The 22,963-nt window shown below is 38.7% G+C and overlaps 1 protein-coding gene across 4 annotated transcripts in view; it reads left to right on the top strand.

The window, feature by feature from the left end:
- Positions 1–22,963, top strand: part of RIC1 (RIC1 homolog, RAB6A GEF complex partner 1) — a 142,969-nt gene that overhangs the window by 71,589 nt on the left and 48,417 nt on the right. For 3 of the 4 annotated variants that reach the window (XM_057548491.1, XM_057548490.1, XM_057548488.1), the window contains exon 4: positions 20,082–20,189. In XM_057548491.1, coding sequence (XP_057404474.1) covers positions 20,082–20,189 — 108 coding nt within the window. Of the gene's footprint in view, positions 1–18,212; positions 18,312–20,081; positions 20,190–22,963 lie in introns of all 4 variants that reach the window. The other variant, XM_007182196.2, reaches the window with a different exon arrangement.

Raw genomic sequence — 22,963 nt, 5'->3', positions numbered from 1 at the left:
AGAAGAACAAAGCTGGAGGAATCACATTCCCTGTCTTCAGACTATACTACAAAGCTACAGTAATCAAAACAGTATGGTACTGGCACAAAAACAGACACATAGATCAATGGAACAGGATAGAGAGCCCAGAAATAAAGCCACACACTTATAGTCAATTAATCTGACAAAGGAGGCAAGAATATATAATGGAGAAAAGACATTCTCTTCAGTAAGTGGTGCTGGGTAAGCTGGACAGCTACATGTTAAAGAATAAAATTAGAACATTCTCCAACACGATATACAAAAATAAACTCGGGGAGGTTAAGGAAGATGGCGGAAGAGTAAGACGCGGAGATCACATTCCTTCCCACAGATACAGTAGAAATACATCTACACGTGGAACTGCTCCTACAGAACACCCACTGAACGCTGGCAGAAAACGTCCGACCTCCAAAAAGGCAAGAAACTCCCCCCGTACTTGGGTAGGGCAAAAGAAAAAAGAAATAACAGAGACAAAAGAATAGGGACGGCACCTGCACCAGTGGGAGGGAGCCGTGAAGGAGGAAAGGTTTCCACGCACTAGGAGCCCCTTCGCGGGCGGAGACTGCGGGGGGCGGAGGGGGGAAGCTTCAGAGCCACGGAGGAGAGCGCAGCCACAGAGGTGCAGAGGGCAAAGCGGAGAGGTTCCCGCACAGAGGCTTGGCGCCGAGCAGCACTCACCAGCCCGAGAGGCTTGTCTGCTTAGCCGCCGGGGCGGGCGGGGCTGGGAGCTGAGGCTCGGGCTTCAGTTGGATCGCAAGGAGAGGACTGGGGCTGGCGGCGTGAACACAGCCTGAAGGGGTTAGCGCACCACAGCTAGCCCGGAGGGAGTCCGGGAAAAAGTCTGCAGCTGCCGAAGAGGCAAGAGACTTTTTCTTGCCTCTTTGTTTCGCGGCGGGCAAGGAGAGGGGATTCAGAGCGCCGCCTAAACGAACTCCAGAGAAGGGCGCGAGCCGCGGCTATCAGCGCGGATCCCACAGCAACAGGGGCACAGAGGGAAAATCGGAGAGACTCCCGCACAGAGGCTCGGCGCCGAGCGGCGCTCACCAGCCCGAGAGGCTTGTCTGCTCCCCCGCCGGGGCGGGCAGGGCTGGGAGCTGAGGCTCGGGCTGCGGTCGGATCGCAGGGAGAGGACTGGGGCTGGCGGCGTGAACACAGCCTGAAGGGGTTGGCGCACCACAGCTAGCCGGGAGGGAGACCAGGAAAAGGTCTGCAGCTGCCGAAGAGGCAAGAGACTTTTTCTTGGCTCTTTGTTTCGCTGCGCGCAAGGAGAGGGGATTCAGAGCGCCGCCTAAACGATCTCCAGAGAAGGGCGCAAGCCACGGCGATCAGCGCGGACCCCAGAGACGGGCGTGAGACGCTGGGGCTGCTGCTGCCGCCTCCAAAAAGCCTGTGTGTGAGCACAGGTCACTCTCCACACCTCCCCTCCCCGGAGCCTGTGCAGCCCGCCACTGCCAGGGTCCCGGGATCCGGGGACAACATCCCCGGGAGAACGCACTGCGCGCCTCGAGCTGGTGCAACGTCACGCCGGCCTCGGCCGCCGCAGGCTCGCCCCGCCTCCTCTGTACCCCTCCCTCCCCGCGGCCTGGGTGAGCCAGAGCCCCCGAAGCAGCTGCTCCTTTAACCCCGTCCTGTCTGGGCGGGGAACAGACGCCCTCAGGCGACCTACACGCAGAGGAGGGTCCAAATCCAAAGCTGAACCCCGGGAGCTGTGCGAACAGGGAAGAGAAGGGGAAATCTCTCCCAGCAGCCTCAGAAGCAGCGGATTAAAACTCCACAAACAACTTGATGTACCTGCATCTGTTGAATACCTGAATAGACAACGAATCCTCCCAAATTCAGGAGGTGGACTCTGGGAGCAGGAGATACTAATTTTTCCCCTTTTCCTTTTTTTTTGAGTGTATAGGTGTATGCTTCTGGGTGAGATTTTGTCTGTATAACTTTGCTTCCACCATTAGTCTTAGGGTTAGGTCCGTCCGTGTTTTTTTTTTTTTTTTTTTTTTAACTTACAAAATTTTTTTTTCCTAATAAATGTTTTCTTAATAATTTTTTCCTTATTTTCTATTTTTAGAAATTAAAAAAAATCTTTAATAAGTTTTTTCATATTTTTTATTTTAAAAAATTAAAAAAAATTTTTTTCTTAATAATTTTTTTCTTATTTTTTACTATAAAAAATTAATAAATCTATTTTTAAAAATTAAAAACAATTTTTTTTTCTGAATACATTTATTCTTAATAATTTTTTTTCTTATTTTTTATTATAATAGCTTTATTTTATTTTATTTTATCCTCTTTCTTTCTATTTTTTTCTCCCTTTTATTCTGAGCTGTGTGGATGAAAGGCTCTTGGTGCTCCAGCCAGGCATCAGGGCCGTGCCTCTGAGGTGGGAGAGCCAACTTCAGAACACTGGTCCACAAGAGACCTCCCAGCTCCACGTAATACCAAACGGCAAAAATCTCCCAGAGATCTCCATCTCAACATCAAGACCCAGCTTCACTCAACGACCAGCAAGCTACAGTGCTGGACACCCTATGCCAAACAACTAGCTAGACAGGAACACAACCCCATCCATTAGCAGAGAGGCTGCCTAAAATCAAAATAAGGCCACAGGCACCCCAAAATACACCACCAGACGTGGAAGTGCCCACCAGAAAGACAAGATCTAGCCTCATCCACCAGAACTCAGGCACTAGTTCCCTCCACCAGGAAGCCTACACAACCCACTGAACCAACCTTAGCCACTGGGGACAGATACCAAAAACAACGGGAACTACGAACCTGCAGCCTGTGAAAAGGAGACCCCAAACACAGTAAGATAGGCAAAATGAGACGACAGAAAAACACACAGCAGATGAAGGAGCAGGCTCAAAACACACTGGACTTAACAAATGAAGAGGAAATAGGTAGTCTACCTGAAAAAGAATTCAGAATAATGATAGTAAGGATGATCCAAAATCTTGGAAATAGAATAGACAAAATGCAAGAAACATTTAACAAGGATGTAGAAGAACTAAAGAGGAACCAAGCAATGATGAAAAACACAATAAATGAAATTAAAAATACTCTAGATGGGATCAATAGTAGAATAACTGAGGCAGAAGAAAGGATAAGTGACCTGGAAGATAAAATGGTGGAAATAACTACTACAGAGCAGGATAAAGAAAAAAGAATGAAAAGAACTGAGGACAGTCTCAGGGACCTCTGGGACAACATTAAACGTGCCAACATTCGAATTATAGGGGTACCAGAAGAAGAAGAGAAAAAGAAAGGGACAGAGAAAATTTTTGAAGAGATTATAGTTGAAAACTTCCCTAATATGGGAAAGGAAATAGTTAATCAAGTCCTGGAAGCACAGAGAGTCCCATACAGGATAAACCCAAGGAGGAACACGCCAAGACACATATTAATCAAACTGTCAAAAATTAAATATAAGGAAAACATATTAAAGGCAGCAAGGGAAAAAAAACAAATAACACACAAGGGAATCCCCATAAGGTTAACATCTGATCTCTCAGCAGAAACTCTGCAAGCCAGAAGGGAGTGGCAGGATATACTTAAAGTCATGAAGGAGAAAAACCTACAACCAAGATTACTCTACCCAGCAAGGATCTCATTCAGATTCGATGGAGAAATTAAAACCTTTACAGACAAGCAAAAGCTGAGAGAGTTCAGCACCACCAAACCAGCTTTACAACAAATGCTAAAGGAAATTCTCTAGGCAAGAAACACAAGAGAAGGAAAACACCTACAATAACAAACCCAATACATTTAAGAAAATGGGAATAGGAACATACATATCGATAATTACCTTGAATGTAAATGGATTAAATGCTCCCACCAAAAGACACAGGCTGGCTGAATGGATACAAAAACAAGACCCATACATATGCTGTCTACAAGAGACCCACTTCAGACCTAGGGACACATACAGACTGAAAGTGAGGGGATGGAAAAAGATATTCCATGCAAATGGAAATCAAAAGAAAGCTGGAGTAGCAATTCTCATATCAGACAAAATAGACTTTAAAATAAAGACTATTACAAGAGACAAAGAAGGACACTATATAATGATCAAGGGATCGATCCAAGAGGAAGGTATAACAATTGTAAATATTTATGCACCCAACATAGGAGCACCTCAATACATAAGGCAAATACTAACAGCCATGAAAGGGGAAATTGACAGCAACACAATCATAGTAGGGGACTTTAACACCCCACTTTCACCAATGGACAGATCATCCAAAATGAAAATAAATAAGGAAACACAAGCTTTAAATGATACATTAAACAATATGGACTTAATTGATATTTATAGGACATTCCACCCAAAAACAACAGAATACACATTTTTCTCAAGTGCTCATGGAACATTCTCCAGGATAGATCATATCTTGGGTCACAAATCAAGCCTTGGTAAATTTAAGAAAATTGAAATCGTATCAAGTATCTTTTCCGACCACAACGCTATGAGACTAGATATCAATTACAGGAAAAGATCTGTAAAAAATACAAACACATGGAGGCTACACAATACATTACTTAATAACGAAGTGATTACTGAAGAAATCAAAGGGGAAATCAAAAAATACCTAGAAACAAATGACAATGGAGACACGACGACCCAAAACCTATGGGACACAGCAAAAGCAGTGCTAAGAGGGAGGTTTATAGCAATACAAGCCTACCTCAAGAAACAGGAAACATCTCGAATAAACAACCTAACCTTGCACCTAAAGCAATTAGAGAAAGAAGAACAAAAAAACCCCAAAGCCAGCAGAAGGAAAGAAATTATAAAGATCAGGTCAGAAATAAATGAAAAAGAAATGAAGGAAACAATAGCAAAAATCAATGAAACTAAAAGCTGGTTCTTTGAGAAGATAAACAAAATTGATAAACCATTAGCCAGACTCATCAAGAGAAAAAGGGAGAAGACTCAGATCAATAGAATTAGAAATGAAAAAGGGGAAGTAACCACTGACACTGCAGAAATACAAAAGATCATGAGAGATTACTACAAGCAACTATATGCCAATAAAATGGACAACCTGGAAGAAATGGACAGATTCTTAGAAATGCACAAACTGCCGAGACTGAACCAGGAAGAAATAGAAAATATGAACAGACCAATCACAAGCACTGAAATTGAAACTGTGATTAAAAACCTTCCAACAAACAAAAGCCCAGGACCAGATGGCTTCACAGGCGAATTCTATCAAACATTTAGAGAAGAGCTAACACCTATCCTTCTCAAACTCTTCCAAAATATTGCAGAGGGAGGAACACTCCCAAACTCATTCTACGAGGCCACCATCACCCTGATACCAAAACCAGACAAAGATGTCACAAAGAAAGAAAACTACAGGCCAATATCACTGATGAACATAGATGCAAAAATCCTCAACAAAATACTAGCAAACAGAATCCAACAGCACATTAAAAGGATCATACACCATGATCAAGTGGGGTTTATCCCAGGAATGCAAGGATTCTTCAATATACGCAAATCAATCAATGTGATACACCATATTAACAAATTGAAGGAGAAAAACCATATGATCATCTCAATAGATGCAGAGAAAGCTTTTGACAAAATTCAACACCCATTTATGATAAAAGCCCTGCAGAAAGTAGGCATAGAGGGAACTTTCCTCAACATAATAAAGGCCATATATGACAAACCCACAGCCAACATTGTCCTCAATGGTGAAAAACTGAAACCATTTCCACTAAGATCAGGAACAAGACAAGGTTGTCCACTCTCACCACTATTATTCAACATAGTTTTGGAAGTGTTAGCCACAGCAATCAGAGAAGACAAAGAAATAAAAGGAATCCAAATCGGAAAAGAAGAAGTAAAGCTGTCACTATTTGCAGATGACATGATACTATACATAGAGAATCCTAAAGATGCTACCAGAAAACTCCTAGAGCTAATCAATGAATTTGGTAAAGTAGCAGGATACAAAATTAATGCACAGAAATCTCTTGCATTTCTATACACTAATGACGAAAAATCTGAAAGTGAAATTAAGAAAACACTCCCATTTACCATTGCAACAAAAAGAATAAAATATCTAGGAATAAACCTACCTAAGGAGACAAAAGACCTGTATGCAGAAAATTATAAGACACTGATGAAAGAAATTAAAGATGATACAAATAGATGGAGAGATATACCATGTTCCTGGATTGGAAGAATCAACATTGTGAAAATGTCTCTACTACCCAAAGCAATCTACAGATTCAATGCAATACCTATCAAACTACCACTGGCATTTTTCACAGAACTAGAACAAAAAATTTCACAATTTGTATGGAAACACAAAAGACCCCGAATAGCCAAAGCCATCTTGAGAACGAAAAATGGAGCTGGGGGAATCAGGCTCCCTGACTTCAGACTATATTACAAAGCTTCAGTAATCAAGACAGTTTGGTATTGGCACAAAAACAGAAATATAGATCAATGGAACAGGATAGAAAGCCCAGAGATAAACCCACACACATATGGTCAACTTATCTTTGATAAAGGAGGCAAGCATCTACAGTGGAGAAAAGACAGCCTCTTCAATAAGTGGTGCTGGGAAAATTGGACAGGAACATGTAAAAGTATGAAATTAGAACACTCCCTGACACCATGCACAAAAATAAACTCAAAATGGATTAAAGACCTAAGTGTAAGGGCAGACACTATCAAACTCTTAGAGGAAAACATAGGCAGAACACTCTATGACATACATCACAGCAAGATTCTTTTTGACCCAGCTCCCAGAGAAATGGAAATAAGAACACAAATAAACAAATGGGACCTAATGAAACTGAAAAGCTTTTGCACAGCAAAGGAAACCATAAACAAGACCAAAAGACAACCCTCAGAATGGGAGAAAATATTTGCAAATGAAGCAACTGACAAAGGATTAATCTCCAAGATTTACAAGCAGCTCATGCAGCTCAATAACAAAAAAACGAACAACCCAATCCAAAAATGGGCAGAAGATCTAAATAGACATTTCTCCAAAGAAGATATACAGATGGCCTACAGACACATGAAAGAATGCTCAACATCATTAATCATTAGAGAAATGCAAATCAAAACTACAATGAGATATCATCTCACACCGGTCAGAATGGCCATCATCAAAAAATCTAGAAACAATAAATGCTGGAGAGGGTGTGGAGGAAAGGGAACACTCTTGCACTGTTGGTGGGAATGTAAATTGATACAGCCACTATGGAGAACAGTATGGAGGTTCCTTAAAAAACTACAAATGGAACTACCATACGACCCAGCAATCCCACTACTGGGCATATACCCTGAGAAAACCATAGGTCAAAAAGAGTCATGTACCAAAATGTTCATTGCAGCTCTATTTACAATAGCCAGGACATGGAAGCAACCTAAGTGTCCATCAACAGATGAATGGATAAAGAAGATGTGGCACATATATACAATGGAATATTACTCAGCCATAAAAAGAAATGAAATGGAGGTATTTGTAATGAGGTGGATGGAGTTAGAGTCTGTCATACAGAGTGAAGTAAGTCAGAAAGAGAAAAACAAATACAGTATGCTAACACATATATATGGAATCTAAGGGAAAAAAAAGAAAAAAAAAAAAAGGCCATGAAGAACCTAGTGGCAAGACGGGAATAAAGACACAGACCTACTAGAGAATGGACTTGAGGATATGGGGAGGGGGTGGGGTGAGATGTGACAGGGTAAGAGAGTGTCATGGACATATATACACTACCAAATGTAAAATAGATAGCTAGTGGGAAGCAGCCGCATAGCACAGGGAGATCAGCTCGGTGCTTTGTGACCACCTAGAGGGGTGGGATGGGGAGGGTGGGAGGGAGGGAGATGCAAGAGGGAAGAGAAATGGGAACATATTGTATATGTATAACTGATTCACTTTGTTATAAAGCAGATGCTAACACACTATTGTAAGGCGATTATACTTCAATAAAGATGTTTGAAAAAAAAAAAAAAAAAAAAAAAAATAAACTCAAAATGGATCAAAGACCTAAATGTAAGACTGTATACTATAAAACTCCTAGAGGAAAATGTAGGCAGGAACACTGACATAAATCACAGCAATATTTTTTTGGATCCGTCTCCTAAAGCAAAGGAAACAAAAGCAAAAATAAACAAATGGGACCTAATTAAACCTAAAAGCTTCTGCACAGCAAGGTGCAGGAATAAAGACGCAGATGTAGAGGATGAACTTGAGGACATGGGGAGGGAGAAGGGTAAGCTGAGACGAAGTGAGAGAGTGGCATGGATATATATACACTACCAAATGTAAAATAGATAGCTAGTGGGAAGCAGCCACATAGCACAGGGAGATCAGCTCAGTGCTTTGTGACCACCTAGACGGGTGGGATAGGGAGGGTGGGAGGGAGATGCAAGAGGGAGGAGATATGGGGATATATGTATATGTATATCTGATTCACTTTGTTATAAAGCAGAAACTAACACACCATTGTAAAGCAATTATACTCCAATAAAGATGTTAAAAAAAATAAAAGCTTTCTGCACAGCAAGGGAAACCATTGACAAAACAAAAAGACAACCTACTGAATGGGAGAAACTATTTGCAAACAACATGACCAATAAGGGATTAATATTCAACATACATTAACAGCTCATATAACTCAACATCAGAAAAACAACCCAATTAAAAAATGGGCAGAAGATCCGAATAGACATTTTTCCGAAGAGGAAATACAGATGGTCAACAGGCACATGTAAAGAGGCTCAACATTGCTAATTATCAGGGAAATGCAAATCAGAACCACAATGAGATATCACCTCACACCTGTCAGAATGGCCGTCATAAAAAAGAACATGAATAACAAGTATTGCCAAGGATGTGGAGAAAAGGGAACTCTCGTACACTGTTGGTGTGACTGTAAATCAGTGCAGTCACTGTGGAAAACCATATTTTTAGTCAAAAGACTAAAAATAGAACTACCATATGACTTAGCAATTCTACTTCTGGGTATATGTCAAAAAAACCCTAAAAACACTAATTTGAAAAGATACATGCACCCCAGTGTTCCTAGCAGCATTATTTGCAATTGTCAAGATATGGAAGCAACCTAAGTGTCTATCAACAGATGAATGGATAAAGAAGAAGTGGTGTATATATATATACAATGGAATACTACTCAGCCATAAAAAGGAATGAAATTTTGCCATTTGCAGCACCATGGATGGACTTGGAGGGCATTATGCTAAGTGAAATAGCCAGACAGAGAAAGACAAATACTGTATATCACTTCTGTGTGGAATCTAAAAAATACAACAAACGAGTGAATACAACAAAAGAGAAGTAGACTCACAGATACAGAGAACAAGCTAGTGGTTACCATTGAGGGGAGAGGCAATACAGGGGTGAGAGAGTAGTAGATACAAACTACTGAGTGTAAGATAGGCTGCAAGGATGTATTGTACAACACAGGGGATGTATCCAATATTTTGTAACAACTGTAAATAGAGTGTAACCTTTAAAAATTGTATTAAAAAGCATACAAATAATGAGAGACATAAAAAAAGTAAAAAGTGAAATTGTGAACCTTGTCTGCTTTTTCAGATTCCAGTCTCATTTCACTCTCCAGTTAGCTTTATATCTTTTGAGTAAATAAATACCTAAGAGTTGAGTTGCTGGGGCATATCACATGTCTCGTGATTTTAGGTTGGATCATGGGCATTGTATTAGGTATCAAGTGTCTGATTTTCATTCTTTTGCTTTAAAGAATGTTGAAGTTTGTTTTGGATGGCAGTTAAGTTGGAGAGCTTCTTGATCCTTTTGAAGCTTGTTTATGTATTTTTAGGGTAGGTTCAGCCTTTACTGTAGACTAGCTTAGCCCTTCTGAGCTCTCTGCTAATGTCCTGGGTCTTTAATGAGGTCTCTTTTATGTGGTCAGAACTGGAATGTCTCTCAGCGCTATATGAATGGTACAGCTTAAATCTCTGGTAGTTATTCTTTGGCTGACCTTGTGGGGTTTCACCATATAAATGCATAGCTTAGTATTCAGCAAGACTTAAGGGGAATCCCTATAGGTTTCTAGAGCTCTTTCTCTGTATCTCTCACCTCTCTTTTACTCTGTTCCACAAATAGCTGCTTCTGCTTCCCTGAACTTTAATCTTTTTCTCCTCAGCTTAACAAGACTGCCATATTATGCTTGTGTCTTCCCACCGTACATGGTAGTCTAGAAAGTGACTTCTATCAGAAAACCTTGTTTGTCTCCCTTCACTCAGGATTATAGTCCTGTGCTGCCTGTTATGCAGTGTCTGAATATGGTTGTTTTATATATTTTGCCCAGTTTTTTTTTTTATTGTTTCTGGAGGGCTAATTTGGCACCAGTTTTCTGTTAGTATAATAATAACGTGACTGATGACCACCTATGTGTCCATCAGTCAGCTTGAACAATTTTCAGTCTTTTTTCACTGAGTATGTTTTATCACATTCAAGTTATCATCATTTTATTTCATGCCCAAATACTTTCATTATTGATATTCTGGTAAACAATTAGGTTGACTGAAAATGATGAAATAGGAGGTATGGAGTTTGATGAAAGAAACCATCCTGAGCCTTTCCAGAACTATGGTGGGAGAACCAAAGCCTTTTGGTCCAGAATTCACCTAGGATTGCCAGAACTTCCTGGATCAAGCCTAATACATTCCAGAATCATTTTAAAATTTGATAACATGAGTTGTAAGAGAGTAGATGTTGAAAGTTCTTATCACAAGGGGAAAAAAATTGTGACTCTGAGGTGTTGGATGTTAACTAATCTTATTGTGGTAATCATTTTACAGTGTATACATATTGCAAATCATTTTTGTTGTGCACCTTAAAACTCATACAGTGTTCTATGTCAATTACACCTCAAGAAACTGGAAAAAAAATGTGAAAATCTGGAAGGAGACTTTTTTTCATCATCATCAAACAGTTATTGTATGCTTTACTATCATTTGTAAGGCACTAGCTATTTTGTTGCTGTAAAGGTGTAAGATGCTAAAGAAGAGATACATATTTAAAATTAATGGCAATATGCAATGGCAAATGCCAAGTAAATGAACATCCCTAAAGGTGGTAATAGCATTTCAGGGGAAGGTGCTTGAGTTGTTAGGGAAAGGTTTGTAGATAAGGAGATTTGAGCTATACTTGGAAGGAAAGATAGCCCTTAGGGTAAGTTATGTTGCTAGGAAAAACACTGTATAGTTAGCTATACTTCTGAAATTCCTATCCCGTGTCCCTGTGTCATTGTGCGCTGCCCGCCCCCACCCCCAGCACCACCAAATCCATCAGGTTATCTGCTATGTTATTGTTTTCTTTAGCTGGCACTTAAAGTATTTGAGATTTCCTGCACACTAGACTTTGTTGAAATCAATGCCTGTTGAATTTAATTGCATAGTGACAGTTTTCTGTATCATCTTGTTTAGCCCTCCAAAGCATACTTGACATATATATTAAAGGCAATTTTTTCTCTTTTAAGACTTGTTTGTAATTTTTATGATACATTTTTGAGTACTGTAGTTTGCTTTTTATTTTCATCAATTTAGTGGGAAACTACTCCCTCCTCAAGGCTATGGGAAGTTTGACTAGTAGTTGACCTACCCCTCATTTCATTTTTCATTGCCCTTTGGGGACCGTTCATTGACATGAATGTATTGCATTCATTAGAATGGAAAGCTAGGAAACTTTGCTTTTTTAAAAAATAAATTTATTTTTATTTTTGGCTGTGTTGGGTCTTCATTGCTGTGCGTGGCTTTCTCTAGTTACGGCGAGCGGGGGCTACTCTTTGTTGCAGTGCACGGGCTTCTCATTGTGCTGTCTTCTCATTGCGGAGCACGGGCTCTAGGCGCGCGGGCTTCAGTAGTTGTGGCATGCGGGCTCAGTAGTTGTGGCTCTCGGGCTGTAGAGCGCAGGCTCAGTAGCTGTGGCACACAGACTTAGTTGCTCTGCGGCATACGGGATCTTCCCGGGCCAGGGCTTGAACCCGTGCCCCCTGTATTGGCAGGTGGATTCTTAACCGCTGGCACCACCAGGGAAACCTGGAAACTGCTTTTAATTCATGAAAAATACATCAGTAAAACAGAACTCTTAAACAGGCTTAATTTCATTTTCCCTACTTTCTTATGATATTGGACTTAATATTACTACCTCTGATAAATATATAGCAGTTTAGAGATGTGGAGAAGAGAATGGCATTTGAAATTAGAGCCACATGGGTTTCAGTCTGGGTTCTACTTTTTTTTTTTTTTTTTTAATAAGCTTTTTTGTGTGTGTACATGGCACTACAGTTACTCTTTTATTTATTTATTTATTTATTTATGGCTGTGTTGGGTCTTCATTTCTGTGCGAGGGCCCTCTCTAGCTGTGGCAAGTGGGGGCCACTCTTCATCGCGGTGCGTGGGCCTCCCACTGTCGCGACCTCTCTTGTTGCGGAGCACAGGCTTCAGATGCGCAGGCTCAGTAATTGTAGCTCACGGGCCCAGTTGCTCCGCGGCACGTGGGATCTTCCCAGACCAGGGCTCGAACCCGTGACCCCTGCACCGGCAGGCAGACCCTCAACCACTGCGCCACCAGGGAAGCCCCTGGGTTCTACTTTTTATAGGCAATAACTTTGGAAAAGCTGCTTGTTCAGTTACTTTCTATGTTTTTGTGCATCTATAAAATGAGAACAATGAGTACGTTCTTAGTAAGTTGCAGTTGTTGTTGTCTAGGTTGCCTTTTGAATTATTAAACATAATCTGCTTCCACTGGATATTTAAGACAATTTGTGTGTGTTCAGGAAAGAAGGAAATTCAAGTTCACTAAGTATATGGATTCTCTTATAATCCAGTTATTTCTCTAAGGTCAGTAGTAATGTCCCCTCTTTCATTTCTGATTTTAGTGAGTTGAGTCTTCCTTTCTTTTTTCCTTAGGTTTTTCAGTTTTGTTGATGTTTTCAAAGAACTACGTTTGCTTTGCTTGATTTTCTCTATTGTTTTCCCATTCTCTATTTTTTGTTCATATCCGCTCCAGTCTTCATTATATCCTTCCTTCTGCTAGTTTTGAGTTAAGTTTGCTCTTTTTCTAGATCCTTTTAAGGTGTAAAGTTAGGTTATGGATTTGAGATTTTTCTTCTTTTTTGGTGCAAGCATTTTAGCGGTAAATTTTCCTCTGATCACTGCATTCACTGCCCCCTATGGTGTTGTGTTTTCATTTTCATTAGTCTCAAAGTATTTTCTAATTTTCCTTTTGGTCTTTTCTTTGACCTATTGGCTGTCTCAGAGGTGTTGTTTAATTTCCACATATTTGTGAATTTTGTAGTTTTCCTTCTGTTATTGCTATCTAGTTTCATTTCATTGTGGTTAGAGAAGATAATTTCAATCTTTTAAAATTTATTGAGGCATTTTGGTGGCCTCACATGTTCTATCCTAGAGAATGCTTCATGTACATTTGCAAAAGAATGTGTATTCTGCTGTTACTGGGTAGAGTTTGGTATACATCTTAGGTCTGAGTGGTTTATAATTTTCAGATTCTCTGTTTCCTTACTAATCTTCTGTCTAGTTGTTCTGTGCATTATTGAAAGTGGGGTATTGTCCAGTTGTTACTTTAGAACTATTGTCTAGTTGTTACTTTAGAACTATTTCTCCCTTCAGTTGCTTCAGTATTTGCTTCATGTGTTTTGGGGCTCTGTTGTTACGTGTGTTATCTGTTTATAATTGTTATATCTTCTTGCTGGATTGACACTTTCATCAATATATAATGTCCTTTATCTCTTGTAACCATTTTTGATTTAAAGTATTTTGTCAAATATTACTGTAACCACTAAGCTCTTTAGTTATACAGTTTGCATGGAGTATCTTTTTTCATCCTTCACTTTCAACTTATTTGTTTCTTTTGATCTAAACTGAGTTTCTTATAGAAAACTTAGAAATGGAATCATATGTTTTTTTTAATCTATTCTGACAATGTGTCTTTTAATTGAAGTGTTTAATCCATTTACATTTAAAATAATTGCTGATAAGGAAGAACTTCTGCCATTTTGCTATTTGTTCTCTGTGTGTGGTATCTTTTTTGTTCCTCAGTTCCTTCATTATTGTCTTCTTTTGTGTTTAATTTTGATTCCTTTTTCATTTCCTTTTCTCTGTATATTTGATGTTTCTTTAGTGGTTATCTTGGGATTACGTAGCATCTTACACTTACAACAACCTAGATTGAATTAATAACAACTTGGTTTCAGTAACGAAACTATATTCCTCTACATCTTCATCCTTCCCCTTTTATGTTCTTATTGTCACACATTACATCATTATACATTGTGTGCCCATAATGTAGATTTAGAATTATCTTTTCATTCATTAGTCTTTTAAATCATGTAGTTAAAAAGGTGGATTTCCAAATCAAAAATACAATATTGCTGGCTTTATATTCACCTATGTAGTTACCTTTACTAGTGTTCTTTATTTTTTTCATATGGCTCTGGATTACTGTTTAGTGTTCTCTCATTTCAGCCTGAAGGACTCCCTTTAGTGTTTCTTGTAGTTCAGATCTGCTTGTGACAAAATCCCTCAACTTTTGTTTATCTGAAAATCTCTTAATTTCTCCTTTATTTTTGAAGGATAGTTTTTCTAGTTAAAGAATTCTTAGTTAACTTTTTTTTGTCTTCCAGCATTTGCATTGTCATCCCACTGCCCCTGTCCTCAATGGTTTTTTTTTTTTTAATTTATTTATTTAATTAATTAATTTATTTATTTTTGGCTGTGCTGGGTCTTCGGTTCGTGCGAGGGCTTTCTCTAGTTGCGGCAAGTGGGGGCCACTCTTCATCGCGGTGCGGGGACCGCTCTTCATCGCGGTGCGCGGGCCTTTCACTATCGCGGCCCCTCCCGTTGCGGGGCACAGGCTCCAGACGCGCAGGCTCAGCAGCTGTGGCTCCCGGGCCCAGCCGCTCCGCGGCATGTGGGATCCTCCCAGACCAGGGCTCAAACCCGTGTCCCCGCATTAGCAGGCAGACTCTCAACCACTGCGCCACCAGGGAAGCCCCTCAATGGTTTTTGATGAGAAATTGGCTGCTAATGTTATTGAGGACCCCTTGTATATGATGAGTCACTTCTCTTGTTGCTTTCAAGATTCTCTTTGTCTTTCAGTAGTTTGAATACGATGTATCTTGGTATGGATCTTTTTGAATTTATCCTTCTTGGGAGTTTGCTAAGCTTCTTGGATGTTTCTATTAGATTTGGGACATTTTCAACCATTATTTCTTCAAATATTCTTCCTGCCTCTTCCTCTTGCCTTGCCTTTGGGACTCCCATTATATTTATGTTGGTATGTGTGGTGGTATCCCACAGTCTCTTAAGCTGTGTTCATTTTTCTTCATTCTTTTTTCTTCCTGCTCCTCAGACTACATAGTTAATAAAATCACTCATGAATAATAATCACAAACTATTTTTTTAATTAATTAATTAATTTATTTATTTATTATTTTTGGCTGTGTTGGGTCTTCGTCTCTGCGCGAGGGCTCTCTCCAGTTGCGGCAAGCGGGGGCCACTCTTCATCGCGGTGCGCGGGCCTCTCACTATCGCGGCCTCTCCTGCTGCGGAGCACAGGCTCCAGACGCACAGGCTCAGCAGCTGTGGCTCACGGGCCCAGCTGCTCCGCGGCATGTGGGATCCTCCCAGACCAGGGCTCGAACCCGTGTCCCCTGCATTGGCAGGCAGACTCCCAACCACTGCGCCACCAGGGAAGCCCCGACAAACTATTAACTTGTTGAGTTTTACTGGACCACAGTCTAACAACTCTCAGTTATTTGATGTGGTATACAGTTGACCCTTGAACAACATGGGTTTGAACTGTGCAGCTCCGCTTATGCACGTTTTTTTTTTTTAGTAAACACAAATAGTACAACATGATGCACGGTTGGTAGAATCTGTGAACGCAGAACCACAGATAAAGAGGACTGACTGTGGGACTTGAGCATCAGCGGATTTTGGTATGCATGGTGGGTCCTGAAAACAGTCCCCTGCACACACCAAGGGACAGCTGTACTGTGTAAGTCAGCATAGGCTAAGTCCCTGCAGTAGAGGATAAAAGCAGAGCATTGTGTACCAAGTGTTGGCTCTTTAAAGCCTCTGCCCAGAAATGACACAAGTCACTTCCCCTTGTGTTTTATAGGCCAAAGTAAGTCACATGGCCATACCTAATTTTAAGTGGTGAGGAAAGCACACTTCTATGTGCCCAAGAATGAAGAATATATTATGTTTCAATAGCTTGAATGACAACCAGGTATGCATACAATGTGATTGTATCTGTCTGTCTCTGAGAAGCCTCTGTTAATGACCGGGAACTATAATTCTCATTATGCTTTTATCATATCCCTTCAGAAAAGATTATGATAAAATTGTCTGAAAAGACATTTCTACTGCCACTGCTAGTAGATGCCTTTGTGTACTCTTATTAAGTCTCTTAATTAATTTACAGACTACTCCCTCCCCACTCTATCACCAATGCATTCTTTAGCATTCATTGTAGTATTTCTTTGTGTACACAAAGGTTATTATTAGTCTCTTTAACTCTACTAGTTTTCAGTTTAACTCCTTCACTTACTAGCTCTGTGACCATAAACAAAATTCTTAATAATAAACTGAAGCTTCAGTTTCTTTTCTGGAAAAATACGGATAATAACGCCTGACTCAAAGGATTGTAATCAATCAGTTGACATAATGTGTGCAGAACGTTTTGTACACTCATACTTGGTAACCTTTCAATTTATTGTTTTTTTTCCTCCTGGCATTCAGTGCTCTGCATAGTTTGGCTCTCCCTTACAAAAATCTGATGCAATACTCTCAAATTACTGTTGAACTATAAGTAATATTTTTGATCAGAAAGTTAGATTTTTTTGTTCATGTAATTTTTAACAGTTTACTGCATTTTAGTATGTTTGGAGGAAGGGATGGAAATTATACTGTGAAGTTTATCTCCTAATTTTATAATGGAAGTCATTGAGAAGTCAGGATTTACTTAAATTTGCTATAAAATTCTTATCATAATACTTTTAGCTCTAATAAATGATAGTATTTATATAAAGGAAAATAGTTTCCAGTTTCAAGATGGGTAATGAGGTTTCCACCTTTTTCTTGAAAATCACCAACAGAACAAAAAGTTGAAATACTGTTTTCATCTTTAATGAGAGCTGGAGGCATCTCTAACCCATGACCTAAAAATTGGATGAGAAAAAATAAATGACTTAGGAAGAATATCAAACCTGAGAGCCTAAGGTTACATATATGATATTGATGAAAAGCAACTTGTTTGATCTGCAAAACCCTAGAATGGCTCAGGCATTAGTACCACAGAATACAGGAGTGAACCAGGGGCCATAAATGGGGATTGTTTGAAAAATCTGAATAAGGAATAGGATTTCTGTGTTCTCACCTCACAGGAGACAGGATGTCTGATTAAACCAGAGGGATTCCAGACACAGGGTAGGGCAAGGATGAGATGCTAAACTAAAGATGGGGATTAAGTGAAAGTTGTTGTACTGAACAATAGGATGTCAAGCTTTCTTCCCCTGCTTGGCTCCAGACTTCTGGCTTCTGTACTTGATTGAGGGATTCTTCCTATGGAAATTAAATCACTCCAGATGAATGACCCAACATCCTCTCATATTGGAAGACCTCAACAAAAATGCCTACCCTGAGGTCCACCAGTTGACAACCAAACTTGAACACATAGAGCTTATAATTAGTTTTTTCTCATTAACCTCTTGAACATGAAGAAAGATGCTAGCCCTCTTAGCAAAGTTTCTAATGTAAAATAGAGACACACAACAGAAAAAAGGAAACTCAGAGGAAACAGGCAATACAGGGAACAAAAACACTTTGGGGAAATGAAAATTAACGACCTTAAACAGGTATTGCCTAATTAAAAAAAAAATTGGTGCTATAAGAAAAAAGGGGAGGTGGGTGTGAGAAAGTTCCTGGAATGAAAAGTATGATAGCAGAAATTAAAAATTCAATAAAAGCATTAAAAGAAACGTTTGACAGACCCTCCCAGGATATAGAACAGTGGCAGAAGAAATGTCTTTTCAGACAACTTTATCATAGTTTTTTTGAAGGGACAAACATTCATTCAAGTGTCATAATAAAATAGAGACATTTCAGACTTGAGAGTTCTAAGTTTACTTCTCATGCACCTTTCCAGGAAGCCCCAAGAATATGTGAACCGAGGAAGATACAGGATCTATAAAATAAAGGATTCAACATAGGAAAGAAACAAAGAAATCATAAGGATGATGACAAAGTAAATATCATGTTGATAGCTGTGCATTAGACTTAGTAGGGCATTGGGCATAAAGAGGGATGCCTCCAAGGGCGGGGGGGGAAATGGAAATGATAAGCTATGTAGCAGGTTTGACCACATAGAAGATTATATTGAGAATTGTTTTGTCAGAGCTATTAAGGAGTATGAGATGACTTAGGTATAAGTTTAAAGAAAACCAAGCAAATGAAAGCATGTGGAAAATTATCAAGTTATTTAAGGAAAGATTACTGAACACTACTTGACCCAGAAGTGAAAAATACTTATGTAATCATCATAATGAAAACAGTTTGGTATAATTATGTTGGGAGGATGGGAAAAAAATGGGTAAATGAGAATAAAAAGTTAATAATATCTAAAATTAATGATGTTAAAGCAGTGTAAACACATGGTTTAAAAAATACGCAGGTAAATAGAAGAAGATAACAGCTCAAAGAATTCAAGCTGGTTGCCTCCTCACTGAAAGAAGACTACTTCAGTAGTTATTTTTGTTTGTCATAAGCCTTCTAGCACTGTTTGACTATTTATGTGTATGTATTACTTTGAATAATAACTTTAAAACTAGATGTACATGGAGAACATCTCAGGAAATTCATCACAGTGTTTTGTGTGTTTAGCAATTCAGATATGACTCCTGTAAACTAATAACTTATGGTGTCCTTTTAAGGGCTGTCATATCAAACATACTAATTGAACATGAATATGTTTGGTTAAACATTAGCCAACTTAGACATTCAGACACGTAGAAGGAATCAAATATTCCAGGTCATGGCAGTAGCAGAGGAGGATAGTAATAAAGCACCACCAGGTTTCTGTATGGGAAGTCATCTAAAACTAATAAGTAAGCATCTAAATAATTTTCTGAGCATCCAAATAATTTTCACAAAGCTAGGAACCTTAACTTGTTAGATTCTTTGCACTTAGTTTTAATAGTATTGACAAATTGGTTTCTAGGATTGTAGGTGATGAGAAGGAAAGATGATGTAGGCAGGCTAATTGTTGCCTAGAGTAAGTGGTAGCTGATAGTAAGAGAAGAGACAGATAGCTGTTAAATTCTGCACAGGCATTGAGAAAGAATGGTCCAGTGCCATATGGATATAAAGATTCCAAAATAGCTTTATAGTCCTTTTGAGGGCTTGTATGTGACAGCTCAATTATGTTGGCATTGACTTAGCCACTCTAGTGCAGCCATTTAGTGCCAAGGAGTTTTCGAATTTACCCATTTTGCCACTTAATGTAAAACATCTCCTAATTGCATCCCTGAATCTGACCTTAAATCTGATATATACCTGAAGGATAGGAATCAAGAATGAGGTGTGGAGCAAGGGAAGATGAGGTGATGATTTGGATCACTTCGGACATGCACTGTATAATAGAATGGTATATAAGTTTCGTAGTTGCTCAACTCAGAAAGGGCTGTCAGTCATTTTAAATAAGATGTCTGTTGGTTCCCTTGAGAATTAACTTCTGTCTTTACTGGTTTTTTCCCTAAGATTCTTTGCTCTTCTCCCTCCATTCCCACTCCCCCCCCCCCAATATAAGTTACACTGGTCAGACACATTTATTTCTAATTGATAAATAGATATGTCTGCTATAGTGGAATTTAAGTATGTTTTTCATTTGAGAACCTAAAGGATGAACACCTGAGTTTTATGTTTGATTGTGTTACTTTATTTGATTTGCTGTTAGTCACAGAGTAGAGGAGAATTCAGTATCTTTCTCTTTAATCCTGTGTATTTGCTTTTTTTTTAGAGGAAGTCCACAAGTGAAGGGGACACCCCATTTTAAGGAAGAACAGTGTGCCCCAGCATTAAATTTAGAGATGAGGAAAATATTGGATTTGCAAGCACCCATCATGAGGTACAGTACTTTGGTTAAATTTAGCATTTTGTGATGACAATATACAGTGTAGTTTGTTAATCACATGAGCAGTAAGAAAGTTGATTTTATTTCTTTGCATTGAGGATCATTTTTTTTAGTCCTAAAAATTCTTGATTAGCCCTTATAAAAAATGTAAAATTTTACAGATGGTACATTATTATACTTAAATTACTGTAATAAAGCCCACAATTTGGGTATACCAACTATAATTTTATTTAGAAATTTATATTTTTTGATAAGATCTAGAATTGTTTGAATGGTATAACATAGTACATGTTACTTAATAAGATACTCATATGCATTTGAAAAAAAAAAAAGGGGCACTTTTTCTTGAAAAAACTTCCCAAATATGTTGTTGGGTTAAAAAAAGTGAGGTATACTGTACATAAAAATGCTACTATTTTATTTTAAAGCGAGCTGGTGGTGGTAATTTATGTGTTGTTCTGGAAGAATACGTAAGAAACTGGGCATGAGAACTGAGTGGCTAGGGGGACAGTTTTGGAAAAAAGACTTTTTACTATGTAGTCTTATTAAGTGTTGACCTATATGGATACAATACGTGAATATATTAAACTATATGAATATAATACATATGTTTCTTAAATTCTTCTGATTCACAGTTCTAATGAAAGGCTTCCTTCATCATTTCTCTTGTTAGAATACAGTACAGATACTAGAACATGTTAAATAGAATTGTATACAAGTGGCTGGCTATTGTCTTGCCTTGTTTAGTCTATCCTTTTTTTTACTTTAAGTCTCCTCAGAGAAAAAGAATGCCTTTTTGTTTTTGTTGTTATTTGTTTAAATGTGATCAGGGCTACAAGAGATTGAGTTCAGGTTACTCTTTGTCTCAGATTTTATTTCAGAATAGAGATCCTTTTCAAGAGTGTAACTTGTGTAAGGAATTTTGAATGTCTGTGTTCCAAGTTGGATGGAACTGTACAGGCATGGCTTTCTACCTCCACCTGGTGGCAAAAACTGTGTGGTTCATGGATATGGGATAGAAAAAGAGCCTTTAAAAAAAGAATTCCTGCTGTCTTGTACAAGTGTAACTTGTCAGGTGCTAGTTTTTAATCTACTAATTTAGATGATTGGAAATCTCTCATTTTCTCTCAGAACTTCAGTAAAATAATTGCATTTCAGAGCAGTGTTAATTATTAGCACCTGTAACATGTACCTCCTGGAAATTTGATTGGAGAATTCCTGTATACTTTTGAATTGAGTGAGGGGGCATGAAACTTGGCCTTTAAACCAACTGTTTTCCCTCCCACTACCAAAAATTAGTCAAATAAAGTTAGGGACAGTGATTATGCTGTTGCTTATAGGCGTAAGATTGCAAGAGTCTGCCATCTTTTAATTTTTGATTGAAGAAAGAATTGGATTAATGTTAAGCATCTACACCTTGTTATTAATTGAGGATAGAGAATATATAGAAAGTTAAAAAGTACTGGGACTTCCTGGTGGTGCAGTGGTTAAGAATTCGCCTCCCAATGCGGAGGATGCGGTTCGATCCCTGGTCAGGGAACTAGATCCCACATGCACGCCGCAACTAGGAGTTCGCATGCCACAACTAAGGAGCCCGCCAGCTGCAACTAAGACCTGGCACAACCAAAAATAAATAAATCAGTTAAATAAAATTTTTAAAAAAAGAAAAAAGTACTGATATAATTTATAATTAAAACTTTTAGTCTATTTCTAACTAATACTAATAAATACTACAATTTATTATCTTCCTTCTTCCCAGGCACTTAGAAAGACCCATGTAGTATATATAGTATTTAATGTTAATTAGGTATTAAACATATTTACATATTTGAGAATCGGTAATTATGAATTATTCATTTTATATTAAGAATATTTGATTAATCAGATTCCAAAATCCTATTGTTCTCCTCCCAAAATCCTATTATTCTACTTCTAAGATCCTAAATTAAACAACAACAGCAATAACAAACACCTCTGGTATACTACATAGCTGTTAATAAAGCCCATAGAAGTCAGTGATTGTAGAGGCTCTCTAAGGGCATAACTTAGAGTATCTTTATGTGTACTTTGTGTGTACTTACACCCAGGGGTGATTTTCAATAAAAATCAGTACAACATGTGAAGACATAGGATATAAATTATTGGTACAGGGTCCTAACATCCCGCAGATGGCAAGAATTAATCCTTTAGTTCTTAAATCTTTGTGAGAATGGGAATTGGTGGGGACAGACCCTTGGGTGACTTGAAACAAGGCCTATTTACTAAACTTCATGGAAATATTCAATACTTCAACATCTGACATCAGCCTTTAATTGGAAGTTTGTTTACTTTCAACTGTTTAATTGAAAGTTTGTTTACTTTCAATTAAACGAGGAGGATCTTTTTTTTTTTTTATAGATTGTTTATCATTTTTGTCACAGTTATTTGTTAATTCCAACGTCAGGATTGTTTATGAGTCTATTTACATTGACGGATTTTTCTCGACTCTGGGTCACATTTTCCTGTTTATTCAGACATCTGGTCATTTTTTATCACAGTACTGTGGATGATGATGATGTAGAGATTCTGAATTCTGTTAACTTTCTCAGAGCAGTGTTGAGTTTTGCCTAGCAGGCAATTAAACTACTGGAGGGTAACCTTGATCTTGTTCCTAATCGTCATATGCAGTGATTCTTCCAGGGAGATACAAGCTGGGGAGAGGGAGAATGTGGTTTGAAAAAAACCGAGGCTGACTCCTGCTGAATGAAAATCACTGGTAAACCAATGAC

This window comes from Balaenoptera acutorostrata, chromosome 6, assembly GCF_949987535.1.
Source record: "Balaenoptera acutorostrata chromosome 6, mBalAcu1.1, whole genome shotgun sequence".
Lineage (NCBI taxonomy): Eukaryota > Metazoa > Chordata > Mammalia > Artiodactyla > Balaenopteridae > Balaenoptera > Balaenoptera acutorostrata.
Note: the sequence above shows the minus strand (reverse complement) of the source record. Positions and strands in the feature narration are given on the sequence as shown.